General features: G+C 39.6%; 1 protein-coding gene across 4 annotated transcripts in view; it reads left to right on the top strand.

Moving 5' to 3' along the window:
• The first annotated feature begins 57 nt into the window (after positions 1-57).
• The window catches only part of ZWILCH (zwilch kinetochore protein), a 41,727-nt gene continuing 21,272 nt past the window's right edge, over positions 58-20,512 (top strand). Inside the window, exons 1-8 of one of the 4 annotated variants that reach the window (XM_043919845.1) lie at positions 58-302; positions 4,788-4,839; positions 8,825-8,920; positions 12,453-12,571; positions 15,629-15,828; positions 16,332-16,402; positions 16,712-16,867; positions 18,182-18,253. In XM_043919845.1, the coding sequence (XP_043775780.1) occupies positions 250-302; positions 4,788-4,839; positions 8,825-8,920; positions 12,453-12,571; positions 15,629-15,828; positions 16,332-16,402; positions 16,712-16,867; positions 18,182-18,253 (819 nt within the window). In that variant the 5' untranslated portion in view covers positions 58-249. Of the gene's footprint in view, positions 303-4,787; positions 4,840-8,063; positions 8,206-8,824; positions 8,921-12,452; positions 12,572-15,628; positions 15,829-16,331; positions 16,403-16,711; positions 16,868-18,181; positions 18,254-20,512 lie in introns of those variants that run through there. The other 3 variants (XM_043919846.1, XM_043919844.1, XM_043919847.1) reach the window with 3 other exon arrangements.

Genomic DNA, 20,512 nt, shown 5'->3' with positions numbered 1-20,512 from the left:
GACGAATGTCTTGTCTTTTTTTCCGCCCCCCCTCAACCAGTATAACTTACTTGAACTTTTTTTTTACGGGAAGGGGAAACTATTGAGACAGGAGAAACCACTCTGTGGTATAAAACAATACTTTTAACTGTAGAATGGAACCTGTTAGAGGGGGGTAAAAGTAGTCCCGGCAAGGAGGTCACGACACCGTACGTCAGGGCTCGGCGCGCATTTCAGTTTGGCGGTTTCGGGTCTAAACAGTGGGGCGCGATGTGGTCGGGAGCTAACCGAGCTGCTGAGGAATTTTACGCTGTTCTACTGCAGTGAGTTGTAGCCCCTAGTTTTGGCTTGGCTTTGGCGACAGCACTTCTCCCCTGGGGTATCTCGATCCCCCTCCAAGACTCTTGCCGCAGCCTTAGGGATTAGCGCCTTCCCAGTTTCCACCGGCGCGAATTTGTAAATTGAGTGCGCTTCCCGGGGATCGGAGCAGCAGAGAGGCCGGTTTTCTGCTCCATTGTGAGGTTGGCCGGGTAGGCCCTGTTGGTTATAGTCTCGTTTAGAAGAAAATGTCGCCGGCGGTGGAAGGTGACGAATTTTACGAGAGGTGTATTATTCAATCTGATAATGCACACACAACTTGTGTTAGAGGCATCGAACAGGATACAGAAAACTAGATGTTGATATCGTTCATCTGTTTAAAGCCTTGTTGGTGTGAAACGTGTTTTATAGTTTATTCAAGATAGTTTTTTGAGCAACAGTCATAATGATAACGTGATGGTGTGTCTGCTTTTCAAAACACTTGTTTTACAGTGCCCTAGCACTTCGTTTTATAGTGAAAGTGAAGTCGCTCAGTCGTGTCCGAGTCTTTGCGACCCTATAGATTGTAGCCCACCAGGCTCCCCCATCCATGGGATTTTCTAGGCAAGAATATTGGAGTGGGTTGTCATTTCCTTCTCTGGGGCATCTTCCCGACCCAGGGATCCAACCCGGGTCTCCCGAGTTGCAGGCAGACTCTACCGTCTGAGCCAACAGGGAATCCTTATATAGTGAAGTACTATTAATAAAGTGGATTCCATCCAGTTCTGTATCCGACACAAAAATCGAATCCAGTAGTTCTCAAATTTGAGCGTGAATCAGAATCACCTGGCAAGTTGCCAAAACAGATTGCCGGGCCCACTTCCAGAATCTTTGATTTAGTAGGCCTGGGTGGAGTGGGATGAGATGGTTAGATAGCATCTCCGACTCAATGGACATGAATGTGAGCAAACTCTGGGAGATGGGAAGGACAGGAAAGCCTGCGTACTGCAGTCCATGGGGTCACAGGAGTCAGACAAGACTGAGGGACTGAACAACAGCAGGTTCTGAGTAGGGCTAAAGAGTTTCCCTTTCTAGTCAATTTCAGGTGATTGCTGGCCTGACACCACACTTTGATAACCAACTGTTGTAATCTAACCCCTTTTCTAAATATCATACTTTTTCATTATTTGTCTTCATTGCTTTTTATTCTACTTATAAAAGTGGTAATGCTTGTCAATTTTTTCAACATTGTAGAAAGATCACTAGCTTTTTTTTTTTTTTTTTAGAGTTTAGTGACTGATCAGTTTTAAGGACCAAGGAGAAAAAGCTTTAGGTGGTACCAGGATTTCTAGTTTAAGGACTGGGCTTTGACTATTTTTCAATTATGTGTTCTTTTTTTTTTTTAATTATTTATTTATTTTTTCATTTATTTTTATTAGTTGGAGGCTAATCACTTTACAATATCGTAGTGGTTTTTGCCATACGTTGACATGAATCAGCCATGGATTTGCATGTGTTCCCCATCCCAATTCCCCCTTAGATCACTAGCTTTTTAAAGCATTTACTTATATTTCTTTATTTAGCTGCACCAAATCTTAGTTGCAGCCCCTGAGATCTTCATTGCCACGTGTGGGATCTTTAGTTGTGGCTTGTGGGATCTAGCTCCCTGACAGGGGTTTGAAACCAGGCACTCCCTGCATTGGGAGCCGGGAGTCTTAGCCACTGGATCACCAGGGCAGTCCCTCACTAGCTTTTTCTTTTAACTAACAATATGTTGGGTAGCTTTCAGTATGACAGCCTATAGATCTGTTTTTAATGGCTATATAGTATTTCATTGTTTGGCTATTTTATGTTTATTTAACCAGTCCCTTGTTGATAAATTTTATTTAGACTCATAATTCTTTCATAAGTGTTAGTATTTCTCTCCACTTTGAAGCATCAGTTGTCTGTGTGTCTTCTCTTTAATCCCTCATATTACCTGTGTAGCCACCTGCCTACTGGAAATTTCCAAGTGAGACCTCAAACTCATTATTTGCCAAACGGAATCCATCTATTCCCTGCCATGTGACAGTTTCCTGAATTCTGTCTCTGAGTTAAGAGTTCCAAGTCCAAGACTGTCATTTGGTTCTGTTTTCTGCCACCTCCATCCCATCTAGTCAGTCACCAGCTACCTTTGTTTTCCCTCTATCCTGACTGCCTCGTTTACCATCATCACTTTTTGAAGTACTACAAATTATTCAGTCATTTTCTGGCCTCCAAGTTTATTCCTCCACATCAGGAAGTCAGGGAGGATTTCTCATTTAAAATCTTGTGGTGAGCTCCTCTTAGCTTTCAGGATAAAGTTTAAGCTCTCTAGCAAAGTCTCTTCCTGTGTTCCACCGCAGCACCCTACACTCCCCTCTTTGAGGCTCATCACCTTGTATTGCAGTTGTTGGCTGCAGCAAGACTGTGAGCCAGGAACTATGCATTTGTTTTATATCTTAGACATTTAGTAAGAATTGTTGACTTAAAAAATGCACAACCTAAAATTACTGTTATTCAGGGGCCTTACTGAGTAGTATAGCTTGGCAATCAGCTTCAGATAGCTCTAAAGAACTGTTCCTAAAAGGTAAAGGAGGAGCCAGAATATATAGGAGTTTTGCTGGGAGAAATAACAAACAAAAATGTAGTTGAACGTCAATAGTTTACTACTAATCCCAAGAACAGACATCTCATGTTAATGATTATAGTGCTTTTCCACTTTTGGGAAGGTGCAGGAGTCTGGGCTCGTTGAAATTATTCCTTCGGTGTGTATCTTAACTGTCTAGTCCTGAATTCCCCTCAGGGCGCATCAAGGTAGCTGCAGTGGCTCCTGGCTTGATGGCAGGCAATATTGGTAGTTTATCAGAAAGACAGGGAACACTTTTTTGTTCACAGAGTGCCTGCCCATAAAACACATACTGGTGAAATGATTGTTGAATGATCCTTGAGTTACGCACGCATAGAGATAAACTTCTTTTCTCAGGGACATACCATGGTGGTCCAGTGGTTAAGAGTCCACCTTGCAATGCAGGGGACAGAGGTTCGATCCCTGGTGGGGGAACTACAATCCCACATGTCTCTTGAGCCGTGCACCTACTGAGCCCACGCACTCCAGACCCAGAGAGGCACAACTAGAGAGCCCAAATGACCCAATGAAAATCTCGTGTGACTCAACAAAGATCCTGTGTGCTGCAACTAAGACCTGATACAGCCAAATAAATACATATAGGGGAAAAAAGTCACAGTCTTGTCCAAAACGGCCAAAGTGAATCAGTCACAGGCCTAGTTTTTATGTCAATGAGTTACAGAGTGGATCAAATAATGGCATCCTGAAGCTATTCTGTTGGGTTCCTTTAGGACTCTAAAGATTCTTTTCTCTTTTAGAGTGTATATCAAGCTGATGTGCATTTTTGGTATCTTAATAGTTTATAGTTTACATGCTTTGGGATCAACTTTTTTGAATATATATCATTTTACTTATGTATTTTTGACTGTGCTGGGTCTTCGTTGCTGCTGGGGCTTTTCTGTAGATATGGTGAGCAGGGCTACCCTGGTTGCAGTGCAAAGGCTTCTCATTGTGGTGACTTCTCTTGTTGCAGAGCACAGGCTCTGGGGTGCGTGGGCTTCAGTAGTGTCAGTTCCTGGGCTCTAGAGCCCAGGCTCAATGGCTGTAGTGCATGGGCCTGGTTGTCCTAAGGCATATGGGCTCTTCCCAGATCAGGGATTGAATCCTTGTCCCCTGCATTTGCAAGTGGATTCTTTACCACTGAGCTACCGGGGAAGCCCTAGGATCAACTTTCTTTAATAATATGATAATTACAATGTATCTTAACATTTTATGCTTCCATTTTAAAAATGAAATGTTTTAGCATTATCCAGTTTACGAATTTTTTGATGTCAACTCATGAAAACAGGGAGGATAGCAATATTGCTAAAATTTATTTTAGCAATAGAAATTCAAGGCCTGGGACCCTTAAATAACTTCTCCATAGTTACCCACTGATTTCAGTTATTTTTGCTTCCCGAAAGTCATGTAGTAAATTACACTTTAATAGTAATTGGTACTGTGTTTTAAAAGTTATAAGAATAGAGGTAGGTGACCTAATTTCCTGCTGCCTCTGAGAAGCACTTATACCCAGTTTGGGGCAGCTGTCTATCTTTTTTCTTTTTTTTTTTTTTGGCTGTACTTCAGGGCATGTGGGATCTTAGTTCTCCAACCAGGGATTGAACCTGCGCCCCCTGCATTGGAAGGACATAGTTTTAACTGCTGGACCACCAGGGAAGTCCCAAGGGGCAGCTGTCTATTAATCTTTACCACATCTTTTTTTTTCTTTCCTTAATAACCTAATGCTATTTTTCTGCTTCTCTTTTCCCAACTGTGCCTTAGGGCTGTCACAAGTATTCTGCATTTTTGATTTCTCTCAGTAACTCCAGAGTTTAGATGACAAAATACTGCAGCTTTATTTTTCACATGTGTTTCTGCGTTTCAGGGAATTTGATGAAGAAAAGAAAGGAATATGTAAAGGCCCATTTATCTATGAGGTATGAACAATTTATTTGGTTTTTAAACAACTCAGTCATCCTAAAATTGTTTTTAAAAGTTGAGTTTATCAAAGTTAATTTACATAGACTAAATTTCACCCTTTTAGAGTACAGTTCTATGAAGTTTTACAAATTCATTTAGTCATATTACCACATCCATAATCAAGAACATTCCTATCATCTCTAAAAAATCTCATGTCCCTTTATACTCAACCCTTTCCCCTGTTCCCTGGCAACTACTGATCTGTTTTACTTCTGTTTTTTGTGTGGCCTTTTACGAATATCATATAAACAAAGCCATACGGTTTATACCTTTTCTGTCTGGCTTTTCTCAATGAGTGTAATGCATTTGTTTTCTGTTTTTTTAATTTTCTTGGCCATGCCATATGGCATGTGAGATCTTAGTTCCCCAACCAGTAACTGGACCTTCACCCCTTGCGTTAGAAGTACAGAGTTTTAATTGCTGAAGTCCTGAGTATAATGCATTTGTGATTTGACTGTGTGGTTGTGTGTGTCAGTAGTTCATCCCTTTTTATTGTTGAGTAATAGTTCATTGTATGAATGTACTGCAGTTTGGTTATCCATTCACCATTCAGACTGGATTGTTTCTGTTTTTTAATAGTTTTGAATAAAGCTGCTATAAACATTTGTAAATTTATTAAACATCTAACATGCCAGGTGTTCCATAGGTAAAACTTCCCATAGAACTTAATCCTCTAAAACAGTTAACAAACTAAAATAAATTATGTCTAAAAGACTAGCTGAGGTTATCATTTATGATATCAGTGTCACAAATGATAAGGGTTAGTATCCATGTATATGAAATATGTGAAAATCTCTTAAAACCAATAAAGAATAAAGATAATCATAATAGATGAATAGGTAGAGGATAAAAATAAGTGTTGGAGAAGACTGTTAAGAGTCCCTTGGACAGCACGGAGATCAAACTAGTCCATCCTAAAGGAAATCAGTCCTAAATATTCATTGGAAGGATTGATGTTGAAGCTGAAACTCCAATACTTTGGCCACCTGATGCAAAGAGCCGTCTCATTGGAAAAAACCCTGATGCTAGGAAAGACCGAGGGCAGGAGGAGAAGGTTGGATGGCATCACTGACTCAATGGACATGAGTTTGAACGAACTCTGGGAGATAGTGAAGGACAGGGAAGCCTGGCACACTGCAGTTCATGGGGTTACAAAGAGTTGGCTGGACAGAGCTTAGTGACTGAACAACAACAATTCAGTCCACGGCAGTATTTGATCAAGAACGAAGTAAATACGAGGCTCCCCTGGTGGTTCATTGGTTGAAAATCCACCTGCCAGTGCAGGGGTCACAGGTTTGATCCCTGATCTGGAAAGATCCTACATGCCCTGGGGCAGTTAAACCCGCGGGTCACAACTACTGAGCCTGAGCCTCCTAAAGCCTGTGCTTTGCACTGAGGGAAGCCCACACACAGCAATGAAGACCTAGTGCAGCCAGAAATAATTAAAGAGAATTTAGTAGAATAACAAAGCATCTTTTGCCCTCTGTACTTGCTATCTAAATGGCTTCAATTTCCAAACTAAGAAATTAAATATGTTCAAGTAATGAGAGATAGTTGTCAGTAATAAGCATATTAGTGACTGTTCACTGTCATTAGTGGTCAAATAAATGAAATTTAAAAAATAACAAGATACTATTTTTTGCTAGGTGAATGGTAAAAAGAATGCAAATAGTGTGTTGACGTAAAATGAGAATGCAAATATGTGAATATGACATTTAAAAGGCAAATTGACAGTATCAATGTGATTTTAGATATTCATCTTAAGAAAGTAATTACAGGGGAACTTCCCTGTTGGTCCAATGGTTAAGACTCCGAGCTTCCACTGCAGGGGCCCTGGGTTCATTCCTGGTTGGAGGAGCTCCACATGCTGTGGGGTGCAGAGTAGGTAGTAATTAAAGAATATTCCTTATCAGTTGTTTTTTATAGCATATAATTTGAAAATGCCCAAATGTTGAATAATATGGGATTAATTATGTGATGGTAGCTCCATGGTACTAGACAGCCTAAAAAAATTTAATGGCATGAAAAGAAGTTCATGATATAAAACTTTTAGAATATTCTATTTATTTATTAAACAAAAATCTGTTGCATTATCAAAATAATATATTTCTATTTAAGTAGGTTTATTTATATGTCTGGGAAAAGATTAGGCAAAATATACACCAATAAGACTAATAATAGTAGTGACTACTCTGGCTATGTGGGTCAAGAAGCCATAGTTAGAACAAGACATGGAACAACTGACTGGTTCAGAATTGGGAAAGGGGCACATCAAGACTGTATGCTGTCACCCTTCTTGTTTAACCTCTATGCAGAGTACATCATGCGAGATGACAGGCTGGATGAAATCACAAGCTGGAATCAAGATTGCTGGGAGAAACATCAGCAACCTCACCTGTGCAGATGATACCACTCTAATGTCTGAAAACAAAGAGGAACTAAAGAATTTCTTGATGAGAGTGAAGAGGAGAGTGGAAAAGTTGGCTTAAAGCTCAACATTAAAAAATCTAAGGGACTTCCCTTGTGGTCAGTGGCTAAAACTCCCTGCTCCCAATGCATGGGACCTGGGTTCAATCCCTGGTCAGGGAACTAAATCTCATATGCCATACTAAAGATCGAAGATCCTGCATGCCACAACTAAGACCCGGCACAGCCAAAAAAAATCTAAGATCATGTCATCCAGTCGTATCACTTCATGTTAAGTAGAAGGGAAAAAAGTGGAAGCAGTGACTGATCTTATTTTTTGGGGTTACAAAATCACCGAGGACTGTGACTGTAGCCATGAAATTAAAAGATGCTTGCTACTTGGAAGGAAAGCTATGACAAACCTAGACAGGGTATTAAGAAGCAGACATGTCACTTTCCTGACCGAGATCCGCATAGTCAAAGTTATGGATTTTCCAGTAGTCATGTATGGATGTGAGAGTTGAACCACAAAGAAGACTGAGTGCCAAAAAATTGATGCTTCTGAACTGTGCTGAAGAAGACTCTTGGCCTGGGAGGAGATCAAACCTCAAGAAAATCAAAGGACTTCAACCCTGAATATTCATTGGAAGGACTGTTGCTGAAGCTGAAGTTCCAGTACTTTGGCCACCTGATGTGAAGAGCTGACTCACTGGAAAAGACTAATGCTGGGAATGATTGCAGGCAAAAGGAGAAGGGAGCAGCAGAGGATGGGATGGTTGGAGAGCATCATCGACCCAGTGGACATGAATTTGCGCAAACTTGGGGAGATCATGGAGGACAGAGGAGCCTGGTGTGCTGCAGTCCGTGGGGCGGCAAAAAGTTGGACACAACGTAGGGACCGAACAGCAGCAACTCTGGTTAGTAGAATATAGATGAGTTTTAAAAAAATCTGTTAGCTATCTGTTTTCAAACTTTTCTACAATAAATGTTTATTGCAATTGGAATGAAGAAATATGCAATTCCTATAAAGTGGCAAAGTTCTAAATTTTATGGAACAATCAGAAAAATTACTATTTAGTGAACAGCTAATTTTATGGTTCCTAACAGTAAATCCAGTATGATTAGGGGAAGAAGATGTCAGTGTGATCCTAATCAAAAGGCCTTACAAGGCAGGGTGCTCTCTAGGTGGGCCTTGAAGCATACAGATACAAAATATAAGAGCTAGGTTTTGTTGTTTTGACCACTCTAGGCTTGCAAAGATCTTAGTTCTCTAACCCAGGATTGAACCTACGCCCTCTGCAGTGAAAGCTTGGAGTCATAACCACTGGACTTCCAGGGAATTCCCTAGCTAGATTTTCTCAACATGAAAAACAATGTGGGCAAAGAATAAATGAAATTATATTTTTAAAACATTAAATCTTGTTCAAATTCTCTTTTTCAGTTACTTGCATAGAACTGGCCTTTATGTGTTTAAATATTTGTACATATATATATGTGTATCTATAACATTGCTGGACCTTAATCTGTTTTTAATAGGCTGATGTTCAAGTGCAGTTGATCAGCAAAGGCCAGCCAAACCCTTTGAAAAATATTCTACATGAAAATGAAACCATGTTTATTGTGGAAAAAGTGGTAAGTATTGCTTGGGCTTTGTGGCTAATTCTTAACAACCAAGTTTGGTTTCTGAGGGATAATCTCAAATGTACACATTTTCATATCAGTGTATTAGAGTAGATTCTAATATCTTTTAGTAATAAGTACAGCGCTGTCCAATGCAGAGATAACGTGAACCACATATGTAGTTAAAAACTTTCTAGTAGCCTCATTAAAAAAAAAAAAGATGAAATGAAATTTCATATTATAAAATTTACTTTTTCTTTTGTTCAGTTCTGTGAATTTTAACACACTTATACAATCTGGTAATCACCACCACAATCAGAACACAAAACAGCTCCATCACCCCAAAAACTCCCTTGTGCTATCCCTTTAAAATCATTCCTTCTTCTCCCTTCACTGTAGCGTGGTCTTTTTAAGAGTGTCATGAATGGAATCATACAAAAGTGTATAAACTTTTGAGTCTGGTGTCTTTCCATATAATAATGCCTTTGAGATTCATTCAAGTTGTATATGTTTAGTGGTTCTTTTAGTTGCTGATCCATCCCTGATCCAGAGAGCTAAATAAATAAATAATATGATCATTTTTGTACAAAGTCTTATGTGAGCACAAGTTTTCTTTACTGTAAATAGCAAGGAATAGGATTGCTTATAGTGCTTTTTAAAAATCTAATGTTAATCATTTCAATACCTAATTAATATAAAAATAAAAATGAGATTTTAAGTTCTTTTTTTTATACTGCTTCTTCAAAATTTGGTATGGATTTTACACTTAAATCTCAATTTCGTCTGGCCACATGTGACTGGTGGATGGCCACTGTAACATACATAACTCACTATGACTCAAGAATTTCTACTCTAATTTTCTCTTGTTAAATCTAACAAGAGGGAACTTCTTATTTTTTTCATCACTTTGTAATTGCAGCCTTACACCTGTGTGTTTTGAATATGGGAACTGTTCTGGTAGAGCAGTAGCAGTGGCTTTAGTTGATTGCTGATAATGCTGTCATATCACACAGTTACTTTGGGGCCAGGACCCAGTCTTTGGGTTTATCGTTTCTTGAAGTAGATAGAAAAAGGATATAATAGGGGAAAGTGGACATTCCTTTAGAAGGAATGCCTCTGTCTGCTTTAGGACCTGCATGCTGTCTGGATGGGGATTGGGATGAATGAGCAGAGAGCACTCTGTTTTAAATATTACACAAAAACTCCTTTCTGAGAAGGGGACTACTTTATTTGTTTTTTGTATTAGTGATGCTTATCTATGGTGGACAGATGCTTGGAAAATAATTATAAGTGATTTATGTGGCTGAATTTAGACTTTTGTTATGAGGAGAGAGAAAATGTGTGTAGAGCAAAAGCTAAAAGATGAAAATGACTTTCTAGGGAAAGGTAAAGAGGAGCAGAGGAATTTGTGGAAATTGGTTGAGATACTAGTGAGAAAACAGCTTGGAGTCGTGAGGACTTACCTGGAGTTCATTGAGGTCCTGGCATTTTTGGATGGGAAACAATTAAAATGGCCTTCATTTCTGCAAAGATCAATAGAGCTTACAGAGTTTTAGTTAGATGGATAGTACTGAAAAGTAGAATGGAAGGGAAAATGACATTTCTTGGATACTTCTAGGAACTATTTGGAAACCCAGGTCTAGAAGGAAATAAAATCTGGAATCTGGCAGAAGAAATACAAAGTTGAGGATACATCTAAGTCAGATAACTATTAAGTATTCACTGCTAGAAGACCTTTGTGGACAAGAACTCGAGTTTTGCAGTCAGACTACCTAGATTCAGGGGCTTCCTTGATGGCTCAGTTGGTAAAGAATCCACCTGTAATGCAGGAGACCCCGGTTCAATTCTTGGGTCAGGAAGATCTTCTGGAGAAGGGATAGGCTACCCACTCCAGTATTTGTGGACTTCCCTTGTAGCTCAGCTGGTAAAGAATTCCTGCAATGTGGGAGACCTGGGTTTGATCCCTAGCTTTGGAAGATCCCCTGGAGAAGGGAAAGGCTACCTATTCCAGTATTCTGGCCTGGAGAATTCCATGGACTGTATAGTCCATGGGGGTCACAAAGAGTCGGACATGACTGAGCGACTTTCATTTTACCTAGATTCAAATGTGGGTTTTGCTGCTCAGCTGCTTATTCTATATAAGCTATTCAGCCAGCCATTAGCTGTTTTCAGTCCATAAAATAGGGTTATTAATAGGATCTTTCTCAGGGTTTTATGAAGAATAAAAGAAAGCTTGGAACAGTAGCTGGTACATAGTACATGCTCAGGAAATGTTATTCCATTTAATTTTTGTTATTATTGGCAGTACTGAGCTATTTTACTACTTAAACATGTGGACATGAGAAACACAATTGAGAGCTGAGAGTCCTAAGAGGAACAGACTTAAGAAGTAAGGGCTATGCATTAAAAAGAATGAAATAATGCCATTTGCAACAGCATGGATGGACTGAGAGACTGTCATACAGAGCCTGGGACACAGTGACTTGGCATGCACAGGCTGCAGGGCTCTGCTGGCTGCTGGAAACTCTTAGGATATGTGTCGTCTTGAAAACTAACCAAAGTTGTTGCTGTTGTTTTAATTTTAAGACTTTTATTTGAATGTCTTTCTAAAAGATAGGTTTCTTCCTTAATATAATATACCATTGACTCCTGAACAACACAGGGCTTGGGGTGTCCCACCATCTGTGTTGTTGAAAATCCTAGTGTAACTTTACAGTTGGCCCTCTGTATCTGTGGCTCTACATCCACAGATTCAACCAATCATGGACTGTGTGGTACTGCAGGATTAATATTTACCATTAAAAAAATCCACATGTAAATGCACCTGCCTAGTCCAGACTTGTGTTGCTCAAGAGACAACTGTACTGGCATAGTATAGTTTAGTATATACTACTAGTAGGACAGGGAGGCCTGACGTGCTGCATCCCATGGTGTTGCAAAGAGTTGGACACGACTGAGCAACTGAACTGAATTGCTAGTATAGTATTAGTACCAGTATTATAGTATGCAATTAATATTACAGTGAAATTGGGAACAATATTAGAATTATAATATATTATTAGTATCAGTATTATGGTATACTATAATATAGCATAGAATTAGTATAATACAGCAAATCAATATAATCTGGAACCATATACCCTATATTTCTATAATAATGAGGTAATTAATGTCAGCTGCTATAACAAGTCCTGGAGACTTAGAAAATGAGTAGAAAGGGCTATGAACCTTCAAGTTTGGGGAATGACAAAATCAAAGAGTCTCCCATGGGTTTCCCTTGGTGTTTTGTATATCATTTTGTACATAGTGGAGCACTTCCTTTTCTGATGGCATCATATACTTCCTTTATCAGTAGCAACATAGATCAATATCTTCTTATAGGACAGTGGGAATACTTCTGATGAATGGTGAGGTTTATTAGTACCCCATTGGTTTCTAGCTATGACTCCTGTCGTAACCCAGTCATTATGTGCTAGCATAGTGAAGAGTTGACTGTTACCCTAAGTGTTCTCTTACCTGGTTAAATAATTAAATGTTTTTAAAGCCTTTAGAAAAGGAAGAACCAAGTCATGTTGAAGAGCTACAGTCTGAAGAAACTGCTATTTCTGATCTCTCTACTGGTGAAAATGTTGGGCTGCTTGCTTTACCAGTTGGGAGAGCCAGGTAAGTTTTTCTTACTGTAGAGGTGGAGGGTAGGATTTAAATTCCCCTGGTGGGCTACAGTCCATTGGGTTGCAAAAGAGTCGAACACAACTTAGCAACTAAACAACAATAAATTCTTATAAATGTTGGGAAAAGAATAGGTATTTAGCCCAGATCCCTCTCTTTCTCCATCCCCCACCCCTTTGATGTATATACTTAATGCTCTAAGGGTAGTTCTAAACACTTGACTGTCCCCTGGGTAACTCAAGTGTGACTAAGATGACTGCGGTGATCTTCCTTTTCTCCATTTCTTTCTACTTTTCACTGTTGTTGCTTTCTAATCTTGTTCCTTGCCAATCTTTTTTCCTTACTCCTGCCAGAGTGATTTTATGAAAGCCTAATTGTGTTGCTTCCACGTTTAAAAAGCCTTCCGTGGTCCTTTTGCCTCGTGATAAAATCCAGATTCCTTCTGAGTGACACATAGGACACAAAGGAACCTTCAGCCTCCAGTCCAGTGCCCAGCAGAGATTTGGAAATATGCAGGGGTACTTTTTGATTGTCACGATGACTCAGGGGAGCTGTTGGCCTGGTCCATGGATGGTAAATGTTATGCAGTGCCTGGGGCTCTCCTATCTAATGAGAAATTATCCCACCCACATGCCAGAAGGACCCCTGTTGGAAACCCTACTGCCTCTGTCTGCTTAGCCACCTTCACTACCCTACCCCCTCCTACTATATGACTTTCCGTCTGCCTGGTCTCCCTCAACTCCAAAACCGAAAGTATTTGCTGTCAAGGAATCCTGGAGGATCTGGTCATATATATAATATTAGAGAATAAGGGGACTTCCCTGGTGGTCCAGAGGTTAGGACTTCGCCTTCCAGTGTAGCAGGGGTGCAGGTTCGATTCCCGGTCGGGGAGCTAAGACCCCACATCCCTCGTGGCCAAAAAGACAAAGCATAAAGCAGAAGCAGTGTTGTAACAAATTCAGTAAGGACTTTAAAAATGGTCTAAATTAAAAAATCTTAAAAAAAGAAAAATACTGGAGAATAAGGACTATAGTAGTATTCAAGGTGACTTTCCTTCATAGTGGGTTTTTTGGTTTTGTTTTGCTGTGTAGAAACTTTTAAAATCTTTTGTAGTTAATCACTCTTTCATGGCTTCTTGATTTTAAGTCTTATTTGGCCTTTTTTTCTTTCCTCTCCCACAACTTAAACATTTTTTAATTCGTGTTGTTTTCTCCAGCCAGTGTTTGTTTGGATTCATCCACATGCTTATCATTTCTTTGCTCTCCATTTCTTCTAACATATTTCAGACCCTTTTGGGATTATTATATTTCTTTTCTGAAGTACAGTCCCTTAGAAATGCCTTTTCTGAACATATGTTGGTGATAAATTTAGTTTTCATCTCTTTGAAAAATTTTAAGCTGTATTTTTGGGTAACTTTTAGTTCTGATGCACTCTCAAATTTACAGAAAAGTTTAAAAGAACAGTACAAGAACTTCTGTGTACCCTTAACCTGGTTTCACCAAAATTTAAATTTTGCTGCCTCTGCTTTGTGATTCTGTGGCTTATTCCTCCTCCCCTGCTCCTCCTCTTCTTATTCCTTTCCACACCCCCATCTATATAACAAATACATACCACACACACACACACACACACTTTTGTAATGAAATGTTGACAGTGTGTTGGAGACACTGTGTTCTTTTACCCTTGAATACCTCACTGTGTATTTCCTAAAACCTAGTACCTTCTCTTATATAACCACAGAACAGTCATCAAAATCTGGGAATGTAACATTGTTAAAATAATACTATCTAATTCACAGACTATATTCAAATTTTTGTGTTCAGTGACTAATGACCTCAAGCATCTTTTTATGTATTTATTGACTTCTTCCTTCTCCCACCCCTAGCTTTATTGAGAAGTAATTGACATATTCTGTTATTTCTTTTGCTTAATCTCAGATCCTGCTTCCACTCCTATTGACCCTGTATCCCCACCATACTGAACTCTCTGCTTGTAGTAGCTATGCTTTGTCACTTTTTGGTGTGTGGATCTTGATTTGTCTGGTGTGCCCTGCTCTTACTTCTTCTCTGGGTGAAACATTCATGTATTTTGCCACTTAATTTCCAGATTTTTGTTTCTGGGACACTGTGATAGTGTGATGTATACGAAGAAGCATATTTGGTCTTGGTCCACTGTTCCTGGAACCCAGCTCCAAAAACCTTTGGAATTTCCTAGGGGTTGAGAACAATAAAGGTGTCTTTTTTAATGCTAATGAGGTGGCTTTTGGCCCTCCCCACCCCGAGTAGATTATGGATGGGGGCTGGTTGCCTGGGGAACCAAGCTTGTGAGTAGGGGATTGGAAGTTTGATTCCCACCCCAATCTCTGGAGGGGAGAGGGACTAGAGTTTGTTAAGTTTAGTCACCTGGTGAGGGGTTGGGACTCAACCCCTCCCTAAGTTCAGTTAGTCACAATTGCGACTACGTAATGAAGCCTCCATTAAAACCCGAAAGGAGCGGGCTTGGAGAGCGTCTGGGTTGGGGAACACGTGGAGGTTCAGGGAGAGCAGCTTGCTAGGAGAGCGCGTGGAAGCTCTGTGCCCTTTTGCTTTGCTTCCCTTCCGTCTGGCTGCTCCTGAGCTCTACCCTTGTGTAATAAGGTAAGTGAAATATTTCTCTGAGTTCTGGGAGCAAATTAATTGACCTTAGGGAGGGCGTTGTCAGAAGCTGTGGTCTATAGACACATAGATGACAATTGGGGCTCTTGGAACTGGCAGTACGAGTGGAGGTAAGGCAGTCTTGTAGGACTGACCTTTAACCTGTGGTTGCTGATGCTGTCTTTGGGTACATAGTGTCAGAACTGAGCTGAATTGTAGCATACCAGCTAGTGTCAGAGAATTGCCTAGTGTAAGGAAAAAACCCCACTTTGGAATTGGTACAGAATGTTAGATGGTGATCAGAAGTGGGATCAGAGTCAGCATCGTAGCTACTATTCATGGTATCTTTGGAAAAGAAAACTTTTGACTGATCAACAATCTCTACCTCTAACTTATTCTTCCTACTCTTGTTTCCAAGGCAGTTAATTGGATTTTATACCATGGCTCACAATCCTAATATGACCCATTTGAAGCTTAATCGGCCCGTTGCTGCCCTTCCTCCCCTTTGGGTAAGGTGTGACGGTTCAGATCCTGAAGGTATCAGCTGGCTGGGAGCTGAGCTTCTCTCAACTAGTAGCAGCGTCACAGGAGTTGTCCTGTACATGGTCACCTGCAGAGGTGAGAGCCCACTCCTCTTTGTGGACGTGTGTGTATTTATTTATTTGTGTAATTGCTGTTTCATAGTTTTTACTAAAACTTGATACATCAAGAGTGAAGTGCACACAGTGAAGCTTGTGTTAGCCCCACGAGTCTCCTCTAGTGTGTAACCTGCAGCATGTGGGAGATGTTTCAGAGACAGATTTCCAAAAGTCTGAATAGGAGTTTATGGCTGTTTTATTTAGGTTTCATTTCATTTACATGTGTGTATTTTTTGAAATTTTCATTGGAAGATAAAGTCGAATATAATGATAATATAATTCCAATGTCACAATAGGCATTTAATTATACTTTTGGTAGTAGTATTGACCTTTGTTCCACTTTCCTTGTTTTAAAAACATTTCATCTGTGGTTTAAAATTTAATTTTGATAGCTATTAGTATTGTGAATTAGATTGTAATTTTCTAGCTCTAATGATGTAATTTTGAACTGTACCTGTAAAGTTTTTTTATCATGTCCTACAGTGGATAAAAATTATTCTGTAAATCTTGAAGACCTAAAAAAGTCACACAAGAAAAGACATCACTTGTCTACTGTAAGTATTTCTTTTCTTTCATATTATTTTCTTCTAACTGCTATCAATCTGCCTTCCTAGTGTAAAGGAATTTTTTCATTCCTAGTATGACTAGATATTTTTCTATAGTATCAAAATGTTTATTTTCATATCAACTAATGACTGAAAATATATGCGTTTTAGCTAATCTTTGTGATGAAAAAGAATTGTCTTGTTTTTCCATTTGGCACAGCACTTTTTCTTCTTTGGGGAAAAGAGTCAGTCGTTTTGATAATGGGCCTTTGGCCTTGTGAAAGCTCAGCTGATGGTCTGCTGAATGTCTCTTTACAGTTAACAGCCAGCGGCTTTGCCCGGTATGAGCTCTTTAAGTCCACTGCCTTGGATGATACAGTTGCTGCCTCACAAACCACGATCACTTTGGATATTTCCTGGAGTCCTGTGGATGAGATTCTTCAGACCCCTCCACTCTCTTCAGCTGCAACTCTGGTAGGAGCCAACCCTCCTCTCTGTTGAGCTCACTCAGTGTGGGTTTACTCTGAACTTGCTAGTTCCTGGACAGCTCTGAAAGGTTCAGCCTGAAGTCCCACCAGCACAGCCAGGGAAGGTTGTGCCAGGTGATCTGATCCATCAGTTATCTACAGTGCTGTAATTAGGTAATTACGTAACTTAAGACTTTTCAGCAGGGACCCAAATGGAATCATCGCAGTGACTTATAATCCCTGCTGTTCTTAAAAGAATGCAGATATTGGGAACACATCAAGAATCATTGTTCTGTTCAGCCCTTTCACCCTATATTTACATTTCTAGGATCTGTCTTAAGAAATTAATCAGAATTGGTAACAAAAATATATGGGCAAAGATATTCAGTACAGTCATACAGCTGTGTTTTGAAAATATTAGAAATAAAACCTGAATGATCGGTAGAAAAATAGATTTCCTGATGAAATAATATATACATATTTTAAAATTACGATTTAAAATTTCTTTAATAATGAAAGAAAATGCTTCTTATTAAGCAAAAAAAAAAAAAGGCCCCAAAAGTACAAAATTTATGTACAATGGGATCTCAACTATGGTTTTAAAAAATATGTACACAAAGTCCTGGGTAGTGTTAAGAGTGGTTTTCCCAGGATGGTGGGCTGGTGAATAATTATATAATTCTATTCTTGACGCTTTTCTTTTCCTGCAGTAGGTACTGACATAAAATGGCATTTACTGTTTTCTTTCAAACCTGCTCACCCCTTCACCTTTTTTTTTGTTTGTTTGTTTTATTGAGGGGAGGGAGAGTGTTGTTTTTGGTGTGTGGTAAAGCTAAGTTTGTCATTGAGTCTTTTTCTTTTTTATGAAATCTATTTTTAATTGGAGGATAATTGCTTTACAATATTGTATTGGTTTCTGCCATATATCAACACGAATCAGCCACAGGTATACATATGTCCCCCAGCTCTTGAAGCTCCCTCTCACCTCCTACCCTGTCATCGAGTCTTGAAGTGTGTTTATATTTCTACTCCTTGTCCTTTTGGAAATTCAGTGACACAAAGCAGGAGAGTGTGTGTTCTGTGTAGCTACAGTTGTATTGAGAGAGGTTGTGGTGGCCCGAATTGATTTTTCTGTATTGGGATGGGCAGAGTCTATATTTTGGGGAAGGTATACCAAATGAAGTGTTGACCTAATTTTTCAATTCACTAGTGTTTTATGAAATATTTTTAAATGTGTGGGTAGTTTGAAATGCAAGTAACTGTGACCCTGATGGAGAAAAGATGGGATTACCAGTGAAAACTGACTCTGGGAACTTTTTAGAATATCAAGGTGGAATCGGGAGAGCCCAGAGGTCCTCTGAGTCAGCTTCACAGAGAACTGAAATTTCTCCTTGTGAGTATCCTTCTGGAATTTGTTACTTGCATTAGATCTCATATTTCCATAAAAATCTTTGCTAGTATCATTGTTATTTAATTTTGTGTTCTTCAAAATTTGTTCCAAATGTTAGATGCTTGGCAGTTGGGGCAGTTGTCCTTGTAATTAAAGGGAACATTTATCAGTGAGTTAGTAGTTAATAACAGTTCTTTCACCTTTTCTACTGAAGTATTTGGATTTTATTCATATGATGGATTCCCTTCTTTCCAGGTGAGTCAGCTGCCAGTTTATTCCAAATGCGTATATAATCTGCTTGTTAATAACTGGAATTTGATCCTGAAGATTAATGAGCATGTGTTTCAAAAATTTTGTGTTTCAGTAATTTTAGCTCTACTCTACAGATTCAATCCCAAAGGGGCGGGCAAGGGGGGGCTCATTTTAATGCAGAAGGAATTCCGTATGTCTTAAATTGGCATACAAAGACAGTTATATCCAGTCACTGACTACTTAGTTACTTTTTCTTTTCTTTTTTTAAGAGCTTTATTGATATAAATTATATCCCATAAAATATATTCATTTTAAGTATAGAATTCAGTAGTTTTTAGTGTACTGACAGAGTTTGTACAGACATGACCATGTTTAATTTTAGGATATTTTCATCACCCCAAAAAGAAATCCCATACCCATTAACAGAAACCTGCCAGCCACTAATTTACCTTCTGTGGTACTTCTTTCCTTTTTATTACTGAGTAACACCAGTGTATAGGTATAGTATGTGTTTATCCATTTGTCAGTTGATGGGTATTTCAGTTGTTCTTACTTTTTGGCTATTCATGAATAATGCTGCCATGAATGGTATATAAGTTTTTATGTGACATATAAACTCTGAGGTGGAGTTGCTGGGTCATATGATAGCTCTTTAACTACCTTTTAACTTTTTGTGTTTGACTTTTTGAGGAACTGCCAAGCTGAGTGGCTGCCTCGTTTTACACTCCCACAGCAGTGTATGAGGACTCCAGTTTCTCCAGATCCTTGCCTCCATGTGCTTGACACTATCTTTTTTATTGACGTTACAGCCATCCTAGTGGGGATGAAGCGATATCTCATTGTGGTGTTGTTTTCTTGTGTTTTGGCTGCTTTGTGAGGCATTTGGGAGCTTAGTTCCCTGACCAGGGGTCAAACCCACACCCTTTGCAGTGGAAGTGCAGTCTTAACCACTGGACTGCCAGGGAAGTCCCACATTATAGTTTTGATTTGCATTTCTCTGATGGCTAATGACATTGAACGTGTTTTCATGTTCTTATTGGCTCCTACTTATTTCTTTAGCTTGATCTCACATCCTACTCTGCTGCATTGAGCTCCCTGCTTATGGTAGCTCCAATCCCATCACGCCATCACTTTCTGGTATATGTGTGTGTGTCTTGATCTGCCCAGTGTGCCCTTTTCCCACCTCTCTGCTGGGTTATCTGTGACATCTTCACCTGAGACGACTTACCGATTCCCCAGAATAGGTTGTGCTGCCGTAGAACTTTACACACACCCCTTGTCAGAGGGTTTATCAAACAGTGATTTCTTTACCTCCCCTACTAGACTTCGGTGCCAGGTGCCTCACAGTGCCTTCAACTTCCACCACAGAGCCAGGCGTTTTTCATACTTTTACCTCCTCTCATTGTTTCCCTGTTTGTGAAAAACTTGATACCTTTTCTGCCTTTCTCATCTTTCTTCTTCCTTGAGAGCTCCTCTTTCAGGACCCTTCCCGTGGGCTTCTGTCATACTTCTAACCTCCTATCTCTGCCCTCCTCTCCCCACCCCAGCAGAGGGCTTATCCATTTAGTGATTTGATGAATGCCTTTATAAGGGAACTCCAGACTCCTGTCTTTAAGCTGCTACCACTTCTGATCTTTCCCACTTTCATCAGTTCAGTTCCCACTCGAGTAGAGGGTTCTTCCCTCCAATTCAGTTTGTCCAAAGTGAAACTTGAATCAAATCTCCAGACTGGATCACCTTAATAAGCCCCTGATTTCTGTCTGCAGTTTCACCATTCCTTCCATTCACAGTCTAGAAACCTTCTCTTTTACTTCAGTAAGGTCTAGTTACTGCCGAAGCTAGAAGCTGCCATTCTACTGTGTGCCCAGTATGTGGTGCTAGATGGTTCTGTTATGTTGCCTGAGGTGTCAGCAACTGGTGAATGGAAGAGCTGGTTTAAAACTCATTCAAATATATGTCTATCTGACTTGAGAGTCCAAGCTGTGTTATTAATGTAATCTCCCTTAGAAA

This window comes from Cervus elaphus, chromosome 12 (genome assembly GCF_910594005.1).
Source record: "Cervus elaphus chromosome 12, mCerEla1.1, whole genome shotgun sequence".
Classification (NCBI taxonomy): domain Eukaryota; kingdom Metazoa; phylum Chordata; class Mammalia; order Artiodactyla; family Cervidae; genus Cervus; species Cervus elaphus.
Note: the sequence above shows the minus strand (reverse complement) of the source record. Positions and strands in the feature narration are given on the sequence as shown.